General features: G+C 55.8%; 6 protein-coding genes across 6 annotated transcripts; 4 read left to right on the top strand and 2 right to left on the bottom strand.

Moving 5' to 3' along the window:
• Nucleotides 1-1,234: 1,234 nt before the first annotated feature.
• GMORB2_6871 (Fungal Zn(2)-Cys(6) binuclear cluster domain) lies at nt 1,235-1,747 on the bottom strand (the record flags this gene model as incomplete). The annotated part of the gene is made up of 2 exons (XM_035468837.1): nt 1,235-1,528; nt 1,712-1,747. 2 exons carry the CDS (start codon nt 1,745-1,747, stop codon nt 1,235-1,237), a joined length of 330 nt encoding a protein of 109 aa, XP_035321217.1.
• Nucleotides 1,748-3,933: 2,186 nt separating this feature from the next.
• On the top strand, nt 3,934-8,433 carry GMORB2_6870 (ABC-type branched-chain amino acid transport system, ATPase component; the record flags this gene model as incomplete). Its single annotated transcript, XM_035468836.1, has 1 exon — nt 3,934-8,433. One exon carries the CDS (start codon nt 3,934-3,936, stop codon nt 8,431-8,433), a length of 4,500 nt encoding a protein of 1,499 aa, XP_035321216.1.
• A 1,121-nt stretch (nt 8,434-9,554) lies between these two features.
• GMORB2_6869 (uncharacterized protein) lies at nt 9,555-12,683 on the top strand (the record flags this gene model as incomplete). The annotated part of the gene is made up of 5 exons (XM_035468835.1): nt 9,555-9,778; nt 9,949-10,056; nt 10,124-10,475; nt 10,686-11,535; nt 11,764-12,683. 5 exons carry the CDS (start codon nt 9,555-9,557, stop codon nt 12,681-12,683), a joined length of 2,454 nt encoding a protein of 817 aa, XP_035321215.1.
• Nucleotides 12,684-13,999: 1,316 nt separating this feature from the next.
• Nucleotides 14,000-16,692, bottom strand: GMORB2_6868 (dynamin 1-like protein; the record flags this gene model as incomplete). The annotated part of the gene is made up of 4 exons (XM_035468834.1): nt 14,000-14,311; nt 14,412-16,025; nt 16,103-16,489; nt 16,594-16,692. The coding sequence occupies 4 exons, from the start codon at nt 16,690-16,692 to the stop codon at nt 14,000-14,002; spliced, it is 2,412 nt and encodes an 803-aa protein (XP_035321214.1).
• A 654-nt stretch (nt 16,693-17,346) lies between these two features.
• On the top strand, nt 17,347-17,847 carry GMORB2_6867 (cytochrome c oxidase assembly protein subunit 19; the record flags this gene model as incomplete). Its single annotated transcript, XM_035468833.1, has 4 exons — nt 17,347-17,396; nt 17,467-17,501; nt 17,567-17,681; nt 17,748-17,847. 4 exons carry the CDS (start codon nt 17,347-17,349, stop codon nt 17,845-17,847), a joined length of 300 nt encoding a protein of 99 aa, XP_035321213.1.
• An 818-nt stretch (nt 17,848-18,665) lies between these two features.
• Nucleotides 18,666-21,226, top strand: GMORB2_6866 (LIM domain; the record flags this gene model as incomplete). Its single annotated transcript, XM_035468832.1, has 2 exons — nt 18,666-18,750; nt 18,822-21,226. The coding sequence occupies 2 exons, from the start codon at nt 18,666-18,668 to the stop codon at nt 21,224-21,226; spliced, it is 2,490 nt and encodes an 829-aa protein (XP_035321212.1).
• Nucleotides 21,227-21,275: the final 49 nt, after the last annotated feature.

Raw genomic sequence — 21,275 nt, 5'->3', positions numbered from 1 at the left:
GAAGATGTTCTAAGTCGTATATGATAAGCAATCATTTATACATATATATATATATATATATATATACATATACATACATACATATATTATATTTTATTTCCTTCTCTCGATCTATTTCCATGGATTTCTAGTCAGGGGCATGAGAGAATCAGATGGAGGGGGAGAGAATCATGAACAACAACAACAACAACGGCGAGGACGACGACGACCCCTCCCTCCGTCCCCCCCAAAAAAAGACGAAAATAATCATGGCAAGGAGGATGCAGCGACGAGAGACGACGGGGAATTTATGGAGCAGATACTAGCCAGTCCCCGCCCTTGGCCGATTCGGTGTTTCGGTGTTTCGGATTGACGAGAGTCCTGAGGTGCATCATGTGGGGGTCGAAGAAGCGGGGAACACTAGAGATTTGATTACCCGAAGCGGCAACCTAAAAGCGTCTTCGTCACTCTTGTCAATTCAAGTGCGCGCACACACCCCCCCCCCCCCCCCCCCCCCCCCCCCCCCCCCCCCCCCCCCCCCCCCCCCCCCCCCCCGGCTTCCTCCTCCTCCTCCTCCTCGTCGCGTACGGAGGTACGAGTGTTGCTCTTACGAGTGTGAACTCTGCTACACTGTATGGACTGACTTGCCAGATTTTTCGATTTTTTTTTTTTTTTTTACATTGGGACCGCCCCCATTCCTGTTGTTTCTCCGTCTTTCTTGTTGGTCACTTCGGTAGGAGAGAGATGGTCATGAACGCACGCGTGGTATTGGTAGTATTGACCTTGTCCTTGCGCTAAGAAGAAAAAAAAAAGAAATTACCGGGCTCTTAGAGTGACGGCTTGTTAACGATAAACAGGCTGGTCCCCGCCTCCTTGAATGCCTGAGATGCTGTGGAGGGGGGTTTTTTTTGTGTGCGTGTGTGTGTGTGTGTGTGTGTGTGTGTGTGTCGTGGTCGTTGTGGTTCTTGTTTGTGGAGAATGACCAAGGAAAGAAAATAGTGAAAGCCAATCCAAATCCGGCGGGCAATAGTGAGAGCAGAGAGCTTTCCTGAGGAAATAAAATAAGAATAAACCGATAGATAACAAAAGGTTAACCCCGACAATTGGTTACCAGAGTATAATCCCGTAAAACGCCAGATGACACCGAGTAGAAAGGACACGGGGAAAGAAGGGAGAAGGGAAGAGAAAGAAGAGAAAGAAAGGAGAAGGGAAGAGAAAGAGGAGAAAGAAGAGAAAGAAGGAGACGAATAGCCGACTATGACCTCGGTCGCAACGACATATCGTTCGCGGCTGCCATGGCATCATCATTCTCGGTCGAGGGCAGGACCTGATCGCCCTCGACCGAAGGTGTCCCGCGAGACTTGGGCGGCGGCGAAGAAGAGGAAGTAGAAGGGGACGATCTCAAGCCGGCCGTGTGGCAGAGGGCGTTCTGCTCCAGACATAACCTCAGGAGCTCCTCGCACCGAGTCATCCTCTCGAGCAGCTCCTTAGTCGGCTGTCGACGCTTCCTCGTAGGAGCAGGCGTGCTCGGTGTGCAGATCAGACCTTTCTGTTGTCAAGCTCTGTGTCAGCAACATGATGTTGAAGTAGTAAAGCAGCAGGGAGGGGTTGTTGTTGTTGCTGTTGGTTGAGAGAGACTCCTCTCTCTCCCTCTTTCTTTCCGACTGACCTCGAAACATAGGGAACACGGTGACTTCCTGTCACACTTCTTCTTTCGACTCTGGCAGTATACGCAGGCCAGCTTCCTGGGGGAGCTGACGGCTGGCATATTGAAGGAAGCAGGAGCAGGAGGAGGGAGAACAGAGATGTCCCTCTCTCTCTCTCTCTCTCTCTCTCTATCTCAGACGGAAGAGTAGAGGTTTCCGGCTTCGGATTCGGATGGGAACGAGGTCTGGGCACGTCTGAAGAAGTGTTGATGTTTGGAAAGAGGGGGGGGGGGGGGGGGGGGGGGGTTGGTCTTGTGTGCGCGTGCGTGTGCGTGTGCGTGTGCGTTTTGTGTGTCTGTCTCTGTCTGTGTGAGTGCAGAGGAGGAGCTGTGTACTGTATCCTGTGGACGACAGGCAGCGTACGAGCGGTACTAATACTTGCTGCTATTGCTATTGCCGCCACTACTGTTACCACTACCACCACCACCACCACCACCACTGTTACTACTGCTGCTGCTGCTGCTGCTACCTGCTGCTACCAGATATGCACGCGACCTCTTCTGGCGGTAGGATACTCGTACGAGGGAGGGTAGGATGCTCTCGTGCCTAGTACGTGTACTCGAGAGACGTAATACCCGTAGACCGTATCGCAGAGTTAAGTGAGAGTGATAGCATTGACCTTTGACGGTTTCCAGGGATGAAAGGAGGGGGGGGTGTCGATCTGCTCGTACATCGACGTCTGGGACTGGGACTGAGACCACCACGGTACGCAGGTTTTCTACTGCAGGCGGTTCTGCCGAATGGTATATGTGTATGGGCGATGGTATAGCCTCGTATGTACGGATTATCATGTATCGTATTGCTGCGTAGCGGGTAGCGATACCGATCTACACGTACGCCCCCGGCGTGGACGGGATACGTACACCTGGCGTCTAGGAGGGAGGAGCGGAGACGGTCTCGGGCCCGAGAGAGAGAAGAGATCATGGACCCCTAGTCCTGAGATTAGTATGGAGTACAGACATGCATAGTACATGGCCTGGAGTCTCTTTTGGACCCATTCTTTTTCTTTTCTTCTTTTTTTTCTTTTTTCTTTTTCGCCATGCGCCCCCTTTTCTTTTCTGGTTCCATGCCAATTGATAATGCGCTATCTGTGCAGATTATACTGTACCGTCGTATACGTACACGGCATGTTCCTCACCTTTGAGCTTAATCTTCTTCTTCTTCTACGCCTCACCAACGCGCGTACAGCTCGTAGGGCCAGGTAGGAGTATGATGATATAGGGGAGAGAGGTACACACCCCTCCACCCCCTCCCCCTCCTCACCCCCCCAGGGACGCTCCGCTCTCTCACTCCCATCTCCTGCTCATGAGTAGCTAGTACGGACGGTGGTGGTAGCCGTAGCAGCGCTAGTAGCCGTAGCGGTACTAGCAGCCCTAGTAGAATCAACTAGCAGCAGCATCGTTATTATTATGAGTAAGAGGGAGTGCGGATACTCTCCTATCGTAGTCGTGCTCAGAGGTCGACCCTCCCTCGCAGGGGCCCGAGCTGGGGGTACACACACACACACACACACACACACACACACACACACATACACACATACTCGTATACACACACACACACACACACGCACACACACACTTACTCGTATGCCATTGTCACCATCGGACATGGATAACTCCCCGACCGGGGTTTTCGGTCGCGGACTGACGGGTGGGACAAGTATCCCGTGCCTATCACGTTTGTTTCTTTTGTCTGTCTTCATAAAGAAGCGTCTTGGGTCCTTTTTTTCTCTTCCTCCTTCGATAGTGCTACTTGTCCTTACTTCTAGTCCTCTGGAACTGGAAAGATTCCGTCAATATATACCAAGACTCCTTTTTGGTTCCTTTTGACTGATACTTTCCTCATTTCCAGGTGCTTCAAGTCTCTTCAAGTATTCTTGCTTCCAGTTTTCTTTTCATTAATCTTTTTTATATTCTTTATATAATTCAACTAATCACTCACCGTCTACTCTCATTTATCCCTCGTCTCATCGAGCGCCTCAACCTCGACCCTTTCACTCTCTTCGACTCGCGGTGCCGATATATTCGCTTCGTCTTTGCATCTCGCTTTTCGCCGCATCTGCTTCTTCGCTACTACCCGAGCAACCCTCTTAATCTGTATGTGACCGCATCGTCCGCGCCGGGCCCTTCGCAGCGTCGTCTGTGCGACGCACACGCACACGCGGAGACAGCCTGCTAACATCTCTCTCCTAATTCCAGGACATCCACCCAACGTCTGCTGTGCTACCCCGACAGACTAGCCAACCATGTCCGGCGAGCCAGAGGGAGGCCCTGAGCCTACCCGCACGCTACACTCGTCGTCTACGAGCACAAACACCTTCACCAACAAGACGACCGACGGTGTCCAGCATGCCCTCGACTCCAAGGGTGCCGACGCCGGCGACAACATCGACACCTCCTCCGAGGCCAGCGATGATGACGACCGTGCCGAGATGAACCGCAGGCACTCCATCGTCCAGCAGCTCGCCACCCAGATGTCCCGTCAGCAGACCGGCGACGTCGACCTCTCCGGCCTCTTCTCCGACGCCGACACCAGTCTCAACCCTTCCAGCCCCAAGTTCAACGCCCGCGCCTGGGCCAAGGCTCTCGCCAAGATGACCCGCGAGGGTGGAGGTGGCTTCCGCCGCAGCGGCTTCTGCTTCGAGGACCTCAACGTCTTCGGCTACGGTGCCGAGTCCGACTTCCAGAAGGACGTCGGCAACGTCTGGCTGTCCATCCCGTCCCTGCTGCGCACCGCCATCGGCGGCAACGGCAACAGCGGCCAGCGCCGCATCGACATCCTCCGCGACTTCGACGGTCTCGTCCGCCCGGGCGAGATGCTCGTCGCCCTCGGCCCCCCCGGTGCCGGCTGCACCACCTTCCTCAAGACGCTGTCCGGTGAGACCAACGGCATCTACGTCGACGAAAAGTCGTACCTCAACTACGAGGGCATCACCCCCCAGGAGATGCACACCCACCACCGCGGCGAGGCCATCTACACCGCCGAGGTCGACGTCCACTTCCCCATGCTCTCCGTCGGCGACACCCTCACCTTCGCCTCCCGCGCCAGGTGCCCTCGCAACATCCCGGCCGGCCTCACCCGCAACCAGTTCTGCGACCACCTCCGCGACGTCGTCATGGCCATGTACGGCATCAGCCACACCGTCAACACCCGCGTCGGTAACGAGTACATCCGCGGTGTCTCCGGTGGTGAGAGGAAGCGTGTCACCATCTCCGAGGCCACCCTCTCCAGCGCGCCCCTCCAGTTCTGGGACAACTCCACTCGTGGTCTCGACTCCGCCAACGCCGTCGAGTTCTGCAAGACGCTGCGCCTCCAGTCCGACCTGTTCGAGCAGACCTGCGGAGTCTCCATCTACCAGTCCCCCCAGAGCGCCTACGACCTGTTCGACAAGGTCACCGTCATCTACGAGGGCAGGCAGATCTACTTCGGACGTGCCACCGACGCCAAGGACTACTTCATCGGCCTCGGCTTCGAGTGCCCCTCCCGCCAGACCACTCCCGACTTCCTCACCTCCATGACCGCCCCTACCGAGCGCGTCATCCGCCCGGGCTGGGAGAGCCGCGTGCCCCGCACCCCTGATGAGTTTGCCGCCTGCTGGAAGGCCAGCACCGAGTACCAGAACCTCAAGGCCGAGATCGCCGCCTACAAGGCCGAGTTCTCCGGCGACGGCGTCAAGGCTGCCGAGGAGTTCCGCGCCCACAAGAGGGCTGCCCAGGCCAAGTCTCAGCGTCTCAAGTCCCCCTTCACGCTCTCCTTCGCCCAGCAGTGTCAGCTCTGTCTCTGGCGTGGCTGGAAGCGTCTGTTCGGCGATCCCGGCGTCACCCTGTTTGCCCTCATCGCCAACAGCTCCACCGCCCTCATCATCTCGTCCCTCTTCTATGATCTCCAGCCCTCCACCTCGGCCTTCTACAACCGGTCCGCCGTCATCTTCGTCGCCATCCTCGCCAACGCCTTCTCCAGCGCCCTCGAAATCCTGACGCAGTACGCCCAGAGGCCGATTGTCGAGAAGCAAACCCGCTACGGCTTCTACCACTCGTCTGCCGAGGCCTTCTCCTCCATCATCGTTGATATGCCCTACAAGATCACGAACGCCCTGTTCTACAATCTGACGCTCTACTTCATGACCCATCTCAGGCGTGAGCCCGGCGCGTTCTTCTTCTTCCTCCTGGTCTCCTTCCTCATGACGCTGTCCATGTCCGGCCTCTTCCGCTCCATCGCCGCTCTGTCCCGCAGTCTCTCGCAGGCCATGGTCCCCGCCGCCTTCCTCATCCTCGCCCTGGTCATTTTCACCGGCTTTGTCATTCCGGTCGACTACATGCTTGGCTGGTGCCGCTGGATCAACTACCTCGACCCCGTCGCCTACGGGTTCGAGGCCTTGATGATCAATGAGTTCCACGGCCGCACCTTCGAGTGCGACGCCTTCGTCCCCAGCCCCCTCTTCCCCGGCTACGAGGACACGGACATTGCGAACATGGCCTGCACCGCCGTCGGCTCTCTTCCCGGCTCCACCACCGTCTCTGGCACGAGGTATATCGAGGTCCTCTACAAGTACACCAGGTCGCACAAGTGGCGCAACGTGGGAATCCTCATCGCCTTTGCCATTGCCCTCCACGTCCTCTACCTGGCCGCTACTGAGCTGATCTCGGCCAAGAAGTCCAAGGGCGAGATCCTCGTCTTCCGTCGTGGTCACCTTCCTCCCATCGTCAAGGGAAAGGCCGATGCCGAGGCTTCCAACTCCGGTCCGGTCCCGCTCACCGAGAAGGGAACCGTGGACAACGATGCCGCCAACATTCAGGGTTCCACCAGCGTCTTCCACTGGAACAACGTCTGCTACGACATCACCATCAAGGGCGAGCCGAGGCGTATCCTCGACCACGTTGACGGTTGGGTCAAGCCGGGAACCTTGACGGCGCTCATGGGTGTGTCCGGTGCTGGAAAGACTACTCTTCTCGACTGCTTGGCTGATCGTGTCAGCATGGGTGTCATCACTGGCGAGATGCTGGTCGATGGCAAGATCCGCGACGACTCCTTCCAACGCAAGACCGGCTACGTCCAGCAGCAGGACCTCCACCTGGAAACCAGCACCGTCCGCGAAGCCCTCTCCTTCAGCGCTCTCCTCCGTCAGCCCGCTTCGACTCCCAAGGCTGAGAAGCTCGCCTACGTGGACGAGGTCATCAGGCTTCTTGACATGCAGGATTACGCCGACGCCGTCGTCGGCGTCCTCGGCGAGGGACTCAACGTTGAGCAGCGCAAGCGTCTTACCATCGGTGTGGAGCTGGCGGCTAAGCCCCCCCTTCTTCTGTTCGTTGACGAGCCTACCTCTGGTCTCGACTCGCAAACCTCGTGGGCCATCCTCGACCTCCTCGAGAAGCTCTCCAAGGCCGGCCAGTCTATCCTCTGCACCATCCACCAACCGTCTGCCATGCTCTTCCAGCGTTTCGACCGCCTCCTGTTCCTCGCCAAGGGTGGACGCACCGTCTACTTCGGCGACATCGGAGAGCACTCCAAGACCCTCACCTCGTACTTCCAAGGTCACGGAGCCCGGCCCTGCAACGACGGCGAGAACCCGGCCGAGTGGATGCTCGAGGCCATCGGCGCCGCCCCCGGATCATCTACTGATGTGGATTGGCACCAGGCCTGGCGCGACAGCCCCGAATACGCCGCCGTCCAGACCGAGCTTCAGCGTCTCAAGTCCGAAGGCGAAGCCAGGGGTGCGCTCTCGGGCGAGGAGAAGTCTGAGTCGTTCCGCGAGTTCGCCGCGCCCTTCTGGTCCCAGATGAACATCGTCACCCGCCGCGTGTTTGAGCAGTACTGGCGCACGCCCAGCTACATCTACTCCAAGTTCATCCTCTGCACTGGTGTCGCTCTCTTCATCGGTCTCGTCTTCCTCGACGCCCCGCTCAGTATCCAGGGCCTGCAGAACCAGATGTTTGCCATCTTCAACATTCTCACCGTCTTCGGTCAGCTCGTGCAGCAGCAGATGCCCCACTTCGTCACCCAGCGGTCGCTCTACGAGGTCCGCGAGAGGCCGTCCAAGACGTACAGCTGGAAGGTCTTCATGCTCTCGCAGGTCCTGGTCGAGATCCCCTGGAATTCGCTCATGTCCATCTTCATGTTCATCTGCGTCTACTACCCCGTCGGTCTCAACAACAATGCCTCGCAGGCCGGTCAGTCCGCGGATCGTGGCGCGCTCATGTGGCTTCTCCTCTGGCAGTTCCTCGTCTTCACCTGCACCTTTGCTCACGCCTGCATCGCCATCACCGAGTCGGCCGAGGCAGGTGGTAACCTGGCCAACGTCATGTTCATGATGTGCCTCCTCTTCTGCGGTGTCCTCGCCTCCCCCGATCAGATGCCCGGTTTCTGGATCTTCATGTACCGCGTGTCGCCCTTCACCTACCTCCTCTCGTCCATCCTGTCGACTGGTCTGGCCAACGTGGATGTCACCTGCGAGAGCAATGAGCTCGTCACGGTCAACCCCCCGGCGAACATGACCTGCGACGAATTCCTGACCGACCCCGGCTTCGTCGCGGGCGCCGGCGGATATCTGGAGAACGGCAGCGCCACCACGGCCTGCCAGTACTGCCCCCTGGCTAAGACGAACACGTTCCTGGCCGGCATCAGCGCCAACTTTGACAACAGGTGGCGCGACTTCGGCATCGGCATGGTCTACATCATCTTCAACATCGCCGCATCGCTCGTCTTGTACTGGCTTGTCCGTATGCCCAAGGGCAAGCGCAAGGCATAATGGAGGAGAGTTTGAGTTGACCCGAGTCACCGTGGTCCTGCGCGCACACCTGTTAGACGTGCTCTCCGTTCCCACCCATCCCTCAAGGTTCGACTGAGAGTGCATTGCGCCCCCTTGCCTGTTTTTTCCGCCGCATTTTTTATCTTCGGTCGTGTTTATATTCTCGGACAGTTTGATAGGACGTTTACACGTCACACATCTCAGTCTCCCTTTTTTTGTTTTAAAATTTCCCCCCATGTTGCTGTTGTGTTGCTCTGTTCTTGCTTTCTGTCAAACTCCACACCTTGGTCAGATATGACTGTCTGTCCTCTTTTCCTTTGTCGTACTCTATCCATGCATCGCGCTACTACCATACTCTGTGCAGTAGTAGTGACTCCCGTGGTAGTTGTTTCCCCCCCAAATCTCTTTTTCTATTATGCGCAACATAGACTATCAAAAATAAAAAGGGTTAAGCACCGTCATTTTCACTGCTCTGTTTAATTGCAATTTTGTGCGCTGTGCTTCTGTTAGAATAGATTTATAACATGTGTCACGTGTTCACTGTATATTAAGGGAAGGAAAGAAGGATTAAATGAGTAGAGGGAGTGAGTGCTATAGTAAGCTAAAATTGATTAGTCATCGCTTCTTGACGTAATTCTCTGCAGGGCAGGCAGGTGCGCGTACTCGCAATCGCTCCTTCCTTGTCGCGTAGATGATGAAATTTCCTGTTTTGATAATCCAAAAGTTCTTCTTTTTCTCTCCCCCCCTCCAACCTCCTCTCTTTCCTTTCTTTTCATTCTAATCTCCCCTTATCTGTTCTGAAAACTAATCAGGATATGATGATTTCATCTGTGTCGATTGGTGTTTATCAAGGACGTCGTCTTCAGCTTCCATCTCCTTCTGGTACTATCACTGCTACCTTCGTGTAGTTTTGTGTGTTAGTAGTGGCAATAGCTACTGTGGAAAGATCTCTCTCGAGAAGTCGTTGCTCGGGAGCTCCTTTATTCTTTATTTCTCTGTTTGTCTCTCTCACCTCTCCCCACCATCGTATATATATATATATATATATATGTTTATATATATACATCTACATATATATATGTTCACCAAGGGTTTCGTTTTCTCTTCTTCCCGTCGAAATCATGGAACATTGTTCCCATCCTGCCCCTCACCCTGGGAGTGGTATTAGGCCTGTGGAATCGATACAGGCTGTACATGACGACGCTTCTGCTCCTGCTACCACCTCGCGCGGTACGGGCCAGTTCGTCACAGGCGGTCTCTTGTCTACGGAGCCAGATGAGGTTAACAACAACGACCAGGACGGCCACAAGGATGGCCCCGCTAGTCCCGTGAGCTCCGAGTCGTCGTACGATCCTGCTGTACCCCTGGTTATTGATGATAGTCATGCTGCTCCTGCGGTTGCTAACCGTGACGGGGATGCCGATTGTCATCGTCTTCATCAATCGTCGTTGGGGAAACGCAAGTCGTCGCCGGTGGCAACAGCAGCGAATCCATCGTTGGCTGATGGTGGAGAAGGGGAGAGGACTACCAAGAGAGCCAAAGCATCACCGGTAGTGTCGGAGCATCCTGTGTCCAGCGCCAGCCAGGACTTGTCGAGACAGCTCCCAGCGGAGATGTGGCATTGTATTTTTGCCCTACTGCCTCCTCGCTCCTTGGGGAGACTGTTGCGGGTCAATAGGCTGTTCAACAGCTACCTCAACCCTAACAGCTCGTCTCTGCCTGTCCGAGAATCGACAGTGGCCGCGGCAGCAACAGGAATCTTTTCAAAGTCTCCCAGGTACACACCTGATATGATATGGCAGGCTTCTAGGCGACTCTTTTGGCCGCGTATGCCAGCTCCCATGAGAGGCAGGTCCGAGCTGGACATGTGGCGGATGGTGTGTGGTACTGTATGCCAATTCTGCAGCCTACGCGATGAAAATACCAAACTCCGATCGATCAAAGATCCTTGGCACCGCGGCCCTGGTGCACGGGGTGTGTCTACCATCTTCACATTTGGCATTGTCTCGTGTGGCCTGTGCCTCATGAAGAAGGGACTCAAGGTACGTGATCCACGGCTCGAAGACCGACCAGACCAGACAGGGCCAATCCAAACGAGACCATGGGCTTATTCAGGTTTCTCATCGTATTATTTTCTTTTTTTTTAATTGTAGGAAGCCGACCTTTTGCTTTCATCCGCGATCCCTTCGATCCTGCTACCAGGCCTCCCTGCCGTCTTCCTGACTCCTGATCTGCAAGTCGTCTCACCTCAGGCCATCCAGGGCGACCGTGAGCCAACGAGACGACAGCTCATGAAGCTGTACTGGCACGATCAAGTCAAGGCCATCAATGCTGATTTTGACTCGGCCCAGAGCCTTGGCCCCGCTGTTGCCGAGGAGTGGCTCAAGGGTGTTGCGATTCTTGGTGAAAGGGCGCGTGCAGACGCCTCCCGTTGGGAGAGATGGGAAGCCTCTGGCGAACTGCGCAGGACACTGCTTCATTTCGACGTTGATAAAGCTAGCCCTGCAAAGGACGTTGAACATGGTCAGAAACCAGCGGGACAGTCAACCCCGAAACCCAGGGGAAGCAGTGCTCTAGGCCCGGGGAACACTGCTTCCAAGAAAAATAATTCTGACGAGGAATGGGACGGTGCCCAGGGACCCCTGAGGGCCCGGATATCAGCCTATGCTGACGAAGTCATCAAGCATGGATGGAACGAAGGCCAGCGGGTAACCAAGAGCCTATCTCCGCTGTTCTCGTCCAGTGTCCTTCTTCACGTTCGACAGCAGTTCTACGCTGACGTGGAGAGGGAAAGGCAGGAGGCCATCGCAGCCGGACGACAGCCTGCCGTCGATCGTCTGGGGAAACCATGGACTCAGAAGCTTACGCTCGAGAACATGAAGTGGATATATGATGTCAAGATCAAGCCCCACGTCGTAAGGCATGGCCCCGCCATGTTTCTCTGCAACGGCTGCAGCCCCCCTACTCCAAAGTACTACGGTTTCCAGGCCATCATTCAGCATTATGCAGCAAAGCACACCAACGCCCTTAGTCTTGGACATATCGTTGTTAACTGGAGAGCGGAATGGCCCCTAGTACCCCCCTTCAAACCTATTTCTGAGGGTCCTCAGACACGAGGCTCTTCCGGAGAAGAGAAGCCCCAAAGCCAACAGGAGAAGAAGAAGAAGAAGAAGAAGAAGTCCTCGCCGGTCAGTCAGAAGCCTCCCGCAGGGCCGAAACGTGGTGGTAAACCTGCTTCCTTGAGTAAAACCCCTGCACCACCTATAATATCTCCAGGGCCTGTCTCGCACACAGAACTCCCTCCTGCAACTTCCTCTACATCACTCCCAGAAGCTACCTGTGCACCTGGTACTACGGCTGCTGGCGCCGACCGACGATGGCCATATACGCGATCAACGCATCCGCAGACATACTATCCCACTTATACCGGCGATGGAGGAAGCGGGTACCACCAAGCTTCAGTGCCGGCATCCGGGAATAGAAATACCAACCAGCTTTCTCCGCATAGTATGGCAGTCCAAGTCCAACGCGAACCTGTAGGTCCGAGTGCGTGGGGCCCAGCTCCGATGCCAGAGAGCGCTTATAACGCCCGGCTCAAATTCATGGCTAGAATAGCCGGCCAGACGTGGAATGTCATCTCTCGCGTAGAGGGGATCGACAAGGCCGTCACGCTGTGCGTCACAGTCCACCACATAGCCAAGGGATTTCAGATTGAATACTCGGAGTCGGCGCCGCTACAGATGTTTATCCACGGGCTACTGAGCTGTGCGGAGATGAAGCCCATCGGGAGCAGCATCCAAGGCCTAGCATGCAAGCCCTGCGCCGAGGACGTGCTCGTCAATCTGCAGCCAAGGCCGTGCTCGGCCATACAACTTGCCATTCACTTCCGTGACGCGCACGTCGAAAACACGAATGCTCCGCCGCTCGACTGGCGCACCCAGATGATATTGCTACCGGAGATGCACGTACTGGCCACGCTGCCGCGTCTGCTCGCCTACGACAGGGTAGCCTACAATACCGTTGCTGATGCCCTGCCCTGGGCATTTGACGACAACATCCACGGCAGCATGTACCTCGATCGTCAGCCGTACCTAGGGGGTGTAGGACACCACCAAGACTACCAACTCAGCGGGGTACGTGACCTGGAGAGAAGAGGCGGTGGCATGTATTATATCCAGCGTTCTGTGCACCAGGGAGGTGTGCTGCAGGGTCTGGAGGAGTATAATCCTGCCCGTGCGAGGGTAGATTAGTGGGAGGAGGTTTTCTTGCGGAGTAAAAGAAGAAAAAGAAGAATAACCATGTAGTACTGGCTGGGTTACGACGATGGACAAGAAGGATTTGACGTTGGGATGGTCACATAGTTGGAACAAATCAATAAAGGGAATGACGTTGCATTCAAAACTTTTGAACCATTTGAAGATGACGAGCGTAGAGTTAGTTAGGGATGGTCATGCACTCGATGCCATCGAACTGGTTGGCATGCTGAAGTTGGCTGTAGTTGCCTATGGGAGTGCCTCAGAAGGGATGAGGATAAGGAATCGGGAGTCAGCAGTATAGATTTAGACGGTCAGGAGTGAATGTCACGATTGAAGACGGCCAGAGCGTAGACGAGGAATCGGAGTGCATGCTTGGATGTTACGAGACGGTGTGGCGTACAAGTTGATATTGTCTGGATTACTCACTGTATTACATACAAGAAAGCGGGGAGGTAGAGAGCAAGGAATAAAGGAAATTCTGAAAGAAAGAGAAACAAAAAGAAACTGAAAAAAATTACAGATAGTAATGACGAAAACAAAAAGAGGAAGGGAAGAAGAAAAAAAATTTCGCCGGTTCCCCCTCTCCTTTTCTTCTCGTTTACATCTAAACCCAACCCCCCCCTCTGGCCCGTATTGGAAGTATGGTTATGAAGAATAACTCTTTGACACTCGTAAACTACTCAATTTGACAATGTATACTACTTATTGTTTGTTCTTTGACCCCAGTCTCTTCTTCTTCTTCATCTCGTTCTAAATCAACACATACAAAATATACACTACCTTGTTCATCTTAACCGGCTCGTCTCCCGGGAAAGCAAAACAAGATTCATGCTATAAAGACAGGAAACGAAATATATTTCACAAGGTGGAATTTTTTTTTGGTGGGGGGAACAAGGAAGAAGGAATACAGCAGTGTTTTAAGTATGTGTGTGTGTGTGTTGGGGGGGGGGGGGGGGGGGGGGGGGGGGGTAGGGGGGGTGTTGATGGGAAGAGTCCGCCCCTAGCAGGCATGGATAGAAAATAAATAGATCCGTCATATCCCCTGCGGGGGGGGGGGGGGGGGGGGGGGTGTGCGCAAAAAAAAGGGAAGAAGAAGAAGAAAAAGAAAGAAGAAAGAGAGGTGAGACTCAATTCAACATGACNTTTTCCCATCTTCGAATAAGACTAGTAGGTGATTCTTCCGTCTCAAGAGATGATTGTGACATGCTTTGCAACCAGTCATCACATGGAATAGATAATAATCTAAGGTGGGAAGCGGGGAAAGGAGAGAGAGAGGGAGGGAGAGAGAGAGAGGGGGGGGGAGAGCAAGTCTACACGACTTCGCCGATAATCTTGGCCGCTTCCTTGTACGTCTCGAGGAGTTTCTCACTCTTCTCACGATCCTTCTTGACATTGTCGTCCTCGTACAGGAGCTCCTCGAAAAGGCTCTCCTTGTAGAGCTCCGTCACCAGACGGTTCTGCACGACGTCCTTGCAGTGGTTGACCAGGAGGTGCATGACCGCCTTGGGGACCTGGTCGGCGATGGACTCGCGGACGATGTTGAAGTAGGACGAGATGAGGGCGCGGATCAGCTCCGTTTCCATGGCCTCGCGGTCCGTCAGGGCAGGCTCGTTGGATTCACCCTTCAGGTCAAAAAGGTTAGCAACTTCTCAAGAGATGGTGAAGATGTCGCACAAAAGAGAGGAAAGAAGAAAAAAAAGAAAAAAACAGGGAAACCCTTACAAAGTGCGCGGCGAGTCCCTTCTTATCGTAATCCTCATCGTACAGTGTACTGGGTGACCTGGTGGGAAGCTGCTCATCCCTGCGTATGCTGGGCGGGAAGACCGAGTCCGACTGCCCAATCTGCTGTTGCCTGCTGCTGTTGAGGCCGCTGCCGACCCCGGCGCCGCTGGGTGGCGGGGCGTTGCCGTAGCTCGAGATGCCGTCCTTGCCGAAGAAGTAGTTGAGGAACGAGTCTCTAGCATTGTTCAGCCCCTGCCCGTGCAGTTGGCCCGGCGAGATGCCGCGGTTGACGCCATTCATGGCCGATTTCATGCTGCCGTGCCCGTTGTCCCGCACAGAAGGCGACATGCTCCTGGCCACCTTGGACACCTGCTTTGACGACGCCTTGCCGGCCTTCTCCGTGTTGGCCGCTCCCTCCTCGCCCTCGGCCTCCCCCTCGGGGCCCGCCTCCTTGAGACGTCGCTGCTCCCTGCGCTCGCGCTCTTCCTGGATCAGGCGCTTGCGTTCCCGCTCCTGCTTGGCGCTGACCACATTGCTCATGGCAGCCGCGGCCCCGAGGAAGTTGGGGTGGTTGGTGTTGATGTAGGCGCGCTGGATCGAGATGAGCGACTCGACGTAGTTGGATGTCGGCCCGAGCCTTTCGCGCAGGAGGTCCGATACCGTCTCGATGAGCTTGGCCTGCATCCTGGGGAACCGAGAGAGCTCGGTGGAGCCGCAGGTGTGGCAGATCTTGATGAGCTCCTCGTATACGAGCTCCACGCAACGGTGACTGGGGATCTCGAGAAGCTTGATCTGAGGCTTGACCAACAGGTCAAAGGCCATCTCGGGCACAAACAGGCTGGGCCTGGGTCCCGTCGAGTTGCGGATGGCCGTCCTGATGTCTAGAGCTGTGAGGTTGGAGGTGGGGTCGATGGACTCGAGCGAGTTGCCAAAGACCGAATTGAAGATGTAGTAGATCCGGGCACCGCCACTGAGCTCCTTGGTAGAGATTTCGGACGAGGTACCGTCGATGGATGAGATAAAGGACGAGGCGAACCGCGTCATCTGCTGAAGAATAAGAGAACCCCTGTGCTCCTTGCCACTGAACTGCATGTCGCCGTAGCTGGCAAGCTCCTGCTGGGTCTGGCCCATGAGGGTGTTGAGCCTCGCCTTGATGTCGGGCAGTCGCTCCCGGATGTGGCTCATCAGCGTCGTGTTGAGTGTCTTGGCCAGGAAACGCGTGCCGCAACGGGAGGCGATGTTGCGGTAGGCGGGGTGGTGCTTGAAAAAGTCCATCTCGGCCTGGAGGGCATCCTCCATGGGCTTGCTGGACTGGATATCGGACTGCGAGCGGTTGACGACACCGATAAAGCCCAGCTTCAGCGGGTAGACACGGCCGGAAAGGATGTCGAGGGCATTGGTGCCGTGGTCCATGAGGTCAACCTTGGTAAGCACGCCGATGGTGCGTCGGCCGAGAGGGTCGACATGGCGGGCGAGCTTAAGGGCTTCCGAGTTGACGAGGTCGACATTGGCGGGGGAGACGGCAAGGACGATGCTGTTGGGCTTGGCAATGTACTCGGAGATCAGGTTGCGCGTCTGCTTCTCGATATCGGAGGGCTGGTCTCCGATAGGGACCTGTAGAGTGATTATAATTCGTCAGAGTTGGGTACGGAAAAATTTAAGGTTAGCTGGTGGTGATGACGCCCACATACCTTGGTCAAACCGGGCAGATCCACGAGGGTCAGGTTGAGCACGTGCGGAGAGTAGATCTTGAGGTTGATGGGCTGACGGTTGATTCCCTTGTTGTTACCGGCGACCCTGGATGTCTCATTCTCGATCTCGCGCTTGACGTCGGAAAAGTCTGTGAATCTTCTGTTGGGGATGTGGGTAAACTCGGCCCACTCTGAGCGGCGAGCAGAGCTGGCTGAGCGGTATGGGTCGTTGACGGGGTCAGATGCAGATTCGTCGTCGGTAACGTTGATGAGCTGCAGAATCAGAGGTCGACGGGTGCAGATGCCAGCACCCCGAGGGAGAAAATCTCGACCGACGATATTTTCAAGGACCGACGACTTTCCAGCCGACTGAGAACCGACGACAACCTGCAAGGGAGGGAAGAAGCAGCGTCAGCGTATGCGCGGGCAAGGGGGTATAGGGGTTGGAATTAAAGGTTCCAACGGAATATGAGCCATGCGAGTAGACATACAATCTGCGGCAGGTCTAGAGAGTCATTGCCGATGGTGTTGAAGGTCAAGTCTTGCAGCTTGTTGACGGTGCTGAGAAGGTCCTCGCCAAGGGCTGCCATGGTGACGCAGTCGATTGTCGGCAAACGGGGAGAGAAGGACAGAAGAAGGGACAGAGTCGAGGAGGGAACCGCGCAATCAAAGCGTTGAGGATGCGCAGTGCGTCTCCAAGGGCGGGAGGAACGAGCGTTTCATGCAAGCAGACAGGGTCCGGACGCCAGGTGCTTCGAGAAGATGGAGCCGATATGTTGTAGGTTCCAGTACGGGATACGGAGTACGGGCAAGGATGTTGCGCGGTTCACGTGCAGAGGCAGTACGAGTACAGAGCAGTAGCAGTGACAATATTTAATACTTGGTGCTAGATGGTCCACTGATGGCGGAGGGATTAGGATCCCAGTACTCCGTACATACGTGTACAAGTACACGTAGGCATTGCTCCGGAGGGGGAGAGAGCGCTGGAGAGCCCGTCCAGCGCAGACAGGTTAGGGGGTAGGTCACTGGACAGCTGGAGCCCGCCCCACTATAGCCCCCCAGCAGTACAAAATATCAGCACAAGTGCTGTTAACAGCATATAGTACTCTGTACCTTCATATTCTTCTAGCAACTTCCACCATTAAGTACATATGCACCTAACCAGTCGACTCACATACAACTGCCCCAAGATATTCCCCAGTCGCCACCATGAACTTGATACGAGTACTCAACCGACAGACATCATGAGCACATTTGGCAGCCCCGGAACATTGCCTACGACTAGGCCTACCCCGTATGCTCATCTCTCTTTATCCTACGGCCCCTCCATGCAGACATGAAAGAGGAGCTGATGTCAGATGTAGGCCCCAGCGAGGAAGCTTCCCGTTGGACCATGACGGTTAGTTCATGCCCTCGTTGTCCCATCACCATCCACATGCAGGCTAATGTATTCATTCACGGTAGGCGAATGCAAGAAGGCCATGCAGAACTATCTGTCATGCATGAAGAGGGTCCGCGGGGTCAATGAGGAAGAGTGCCGCCATATGGCAAAGGATTACCTGACTTGCCGAATGGATCGGTAAGAGATGCTCACCCTCTGTTTCTCTGTATTCTTGCCCTCTGCTGACTCACTCGACTATTGCAGCAACCTCATGGCCAAGGACGAGTTCAAGAACCTCGGCTTCGCCGAGCCAGAAAAGAAACCGGAACCCGAAAAGGGCGTCAAGGGTGAACTGCACTGGTAGAGTGCTACAACGCACGCACGCTGCTAGGCTGCAATCTAGTATTAAAAGCTGGTATACACTACGTGGTGAAGCAGCAAAGAATCATGTATCATTAAAACAATCGTGGGCAAATGAGAGTCCAACACGACAGACAGCTGTGGGAAGACAGACCCGCGGGCTAAAAAAGACTAGGTCGGCAATCTGTCTCAGGCTCCGATGCATTCACTCAGTAGCTGCATGAGCTGCACTGTACGCTGTACTCTTGTCACAGCTCTGTACAGTAATACAATAAAACACACGAGGACCCCCTCACGCCTTTCTCTTTCTCCCTTGACACTGTTGCTTGCCCACCTGCCTGCTTGCCTGCTCCCTCCATTCCGCGCCCCATCACCAGCTGGCATCACCCTACCTCGTCACTTTCCTTTTGTCCGGACGGAACGTGTTGTGTTTGTGTCTTTGTGGTTGAAGCAAACAAAGAACGTCAAGAGCAACGGACCGCTAGTTTCCCTGCTAGTCTGGTCCAGCCCTCAAGTTGGCGGCGGAAGGAGCGGTGGTTGCCAGGTCAACCAACCCGCACCTTTCCAAGGCCACAAGGGGCCACTGACTGTCCCCGATATGAACATCGGCCAAAACAAGGCGACGTTCAGATGCACGTTCACTGCACATACCAACTAACAGCCAATATAACTGTCACTATTACCACGGACCATCGACAATCATCATTGCATCTCTGACCATCATCACTCCATACACGTTTTCCCCACCATCACCGACTTCCTCGCCCTCGCTACTACCACTGCAGCACCCGATTCTCTCGTGATTTCGTCTCTCGCACCACCATGAGGCCCATGGGCAAGCACGGCGACACCAAGTCGCGTAAGGTGACGCCGCCGGCAGCTTCTTACATGTCCAATGATCAGTTTGGTACGTCATGTCTTCCCCTGAACTTGCAACTGTCTCGAGCTTTCTCTGACCGCCCTCCACCCCGTATACAGCCAACTACCTCTCAGAACTACGGTCCAACCGGATGGCACGGCCAGGCGGTGCACGCCCTCAGCCTGCCGGAGCTCGCCCGCCGCCTCCAGCTCGCTCCAGCATGAGCCGACCTAGCCTCGACGCCTCTTCACAAGCAGAAAGTCACGTCAGCGGCGCCATCTCTCCAAACTTTCCGTCTCCCTCCAACGCCCCGAGCGTCTCTTCCCGCTACTCGCTCTCCAGCATGCGTGGCCGTGACTACTATCCGACCAAGCCTGCCGCTCAGCCTCCCAAGCCTGACGACGTGGTCCCCACGGGCGTCTACATGGAGCGCGGCCAGCGCTGGATGGAGAAGGAGGAAGCTTTTTCCCTCCGTGACGCTATGGAGGAGATGGACTTGCGCGAAGCCTCCCAGACCTCCTCCAAAGACTCTCCCAAAAAATCTCACAAGGAGTCCCAACCCTTGGATGACGAGGAAGCCCGCATACATGATGCTGCTCTCAACGAGGCTGCTGAACTTGTCTGGCAGCACCAGAACCCCGGCCAGGTCCGTCCTCCTGACGGTCCCTACCGCTACCGTCCACACCTTCGCAAGAACAGCTACGCCCATGCTCGCGCCGCTAGTGCCGGTCGGTATGGTGAAGACATTGCTACAAGTGGTCTGGCTAGGGATTCCTCGTCTCGCTCCGTGTCTGGGAGCTCCTCCGAGGGCGGTGAGGGCTTGAAAAGGGGCCGTACGTCGATAGATTCGATAGGCTCGAAGTCTCGAACCTACGGAAGCGTTGGCTCTCGTGCTGAGCCGGCTTCCAACTCTGGTCGCCGCAGCAGCATGAGGCGAAACATCAGTGGCGAAGTGAACAGGCCTTTCTCAGGCGTCCAGATATGGGAAGAGCCCGAGTCTGCGTCTACCACCGGCGCCACCGAGTCCGGTCGGGCATCTCCAGACAAGCTTAGCAACAAGCCTCAAAACCCCCTCAACCGTGTCCGCTTCCAGGGCTCTACCGAGGAGCCGGATTCTGTCAAGCCTCACCATGATCGCGTCGAGATTCATCGCAACCCGCCCACGCGGTCACGGGATGCCCAATACCAGAGAAATTCTACCCTATCGTCGACGCCGTCCCCGGTTAATGACAAGGTGGAGAGGAAGAATGGCGTCGAGATCCGCAGCCAGGATATTCGCGAGGCCACCAGCATGAGGTTGAAAGACCGCAGCCCCAGGCTCCCTGAGCCCACCGCCGTCAGCGACAGTCCCGGACGGCCTATTGTAAGCTTCAATGCTAACTGGAGAGCCCCGGACGAACCCACTGATTCGAGCCCAGAAAAAGGACCAGCAACGTCGTCGCCGTCACGCAGACAGTTCCACTCCAGGCCGCAGCCCCAGCCTGTGGGCATCCCTTCAGTCTCTGTGGAGGCGGACCCTGCACCGCGGCCACGTTCGTCGACATGTGCGGATATACCGTCAATAAATGTGGCTGCCCCCGAGGCTCCCTCGACGCGGCCCCTGCCAACCATCAACGTCCCCACCATTGCCGTTGATGAATCGTCCGGTGATGTTGGCAGCCGCGATAACAATGACAGCAGCAACAACATTCCCTCCATCTGCCTCCCGGGTGAAGAACCAGCCAAGAACTCGCAGTCTGGTAGTCAAGCAACATCCCAGCGACCGCTCCCTGCACAGCGGCCGCAGCGAGCACAGCTGCCGCCACAAGGCCACTGGTCACGGGCCTCTGGCGCCGCCGGTAAGGGGCTTGCCATGTGCCATGAGTGTGGCTATCCCATCGACGGACGGTTTGTCAAGCTTGCCGGCGGCCCGGAACGCTTCCACCCCCAATGTCTGAGATGCTGTACCTGCGGCACCAGCCTTGAGGCCATGGAGATTAGCCCTGAGCCCACCCAGGTGCGCGGTGAGCGTCTTGACCGGATCCGCCGCCGCGAGGCAGGTGAAATCCTGGACGAGACGCCGGGCATGACCATGGCCGAGGACGGCGATGACCGTCTTCGCTTCTACTGCCATCTCGACTGGCACGAGCTGTTTGCGCCGCGCTGCAAGCACTGTAAGACGCCCATTCTGGGCGAGCACATTGTAGCCCTTGGCCAACACTTCCACTACGGCCACTTCTTTTGCGCCGAGTGCGGCGACCCCTTTGAGCAGGGAATGACGCACATTGAGAAAGATGGTTACGCCTGGTGCATAAACTGTCAAACAAAGCGCACCGAGAGGCGCGCCCCCAAGTGCAAGATGTGCCGCACGGCTGTGGTCGGCGAGTACATCCGGGCACTAGGGGGTGAATGGCACGAGCATTGCTTCCGCTGCGCCGAGTGCCACGGTAGCTTTGACGACGGTCAGATCTTTCCCAAAGAGCTCCCCGGTGGCAAGATGGTGATTATGTGTACCTCTTGCCGTACACGGGAGCTGAAACGATGAAACGACGAAGATGACGAGCGATGCATTTCCGTTCCTGGAGTTTGTTTTT

The sequence above is a fragment of the Geosmithia morbida genome (genome assembly GCF_012550715.1).
Source record: "Geosmithia morbida isolate 1262 chromosome Unknown scaffold_7, whole genome shotgun sequence".
NCBI classification, from domain to species: domain Eukaryota; kingdom Fungi; phylum Ascomycota; class Sordariomycetes; order Hypocreales; family Bionectriaceae; genus Geosmithia; species Geosmithia morbida.
Note: the sequence above shows the minus strand (reverse complement) of the source record. Positions and strands in the feature narration are given on the sequence as shown.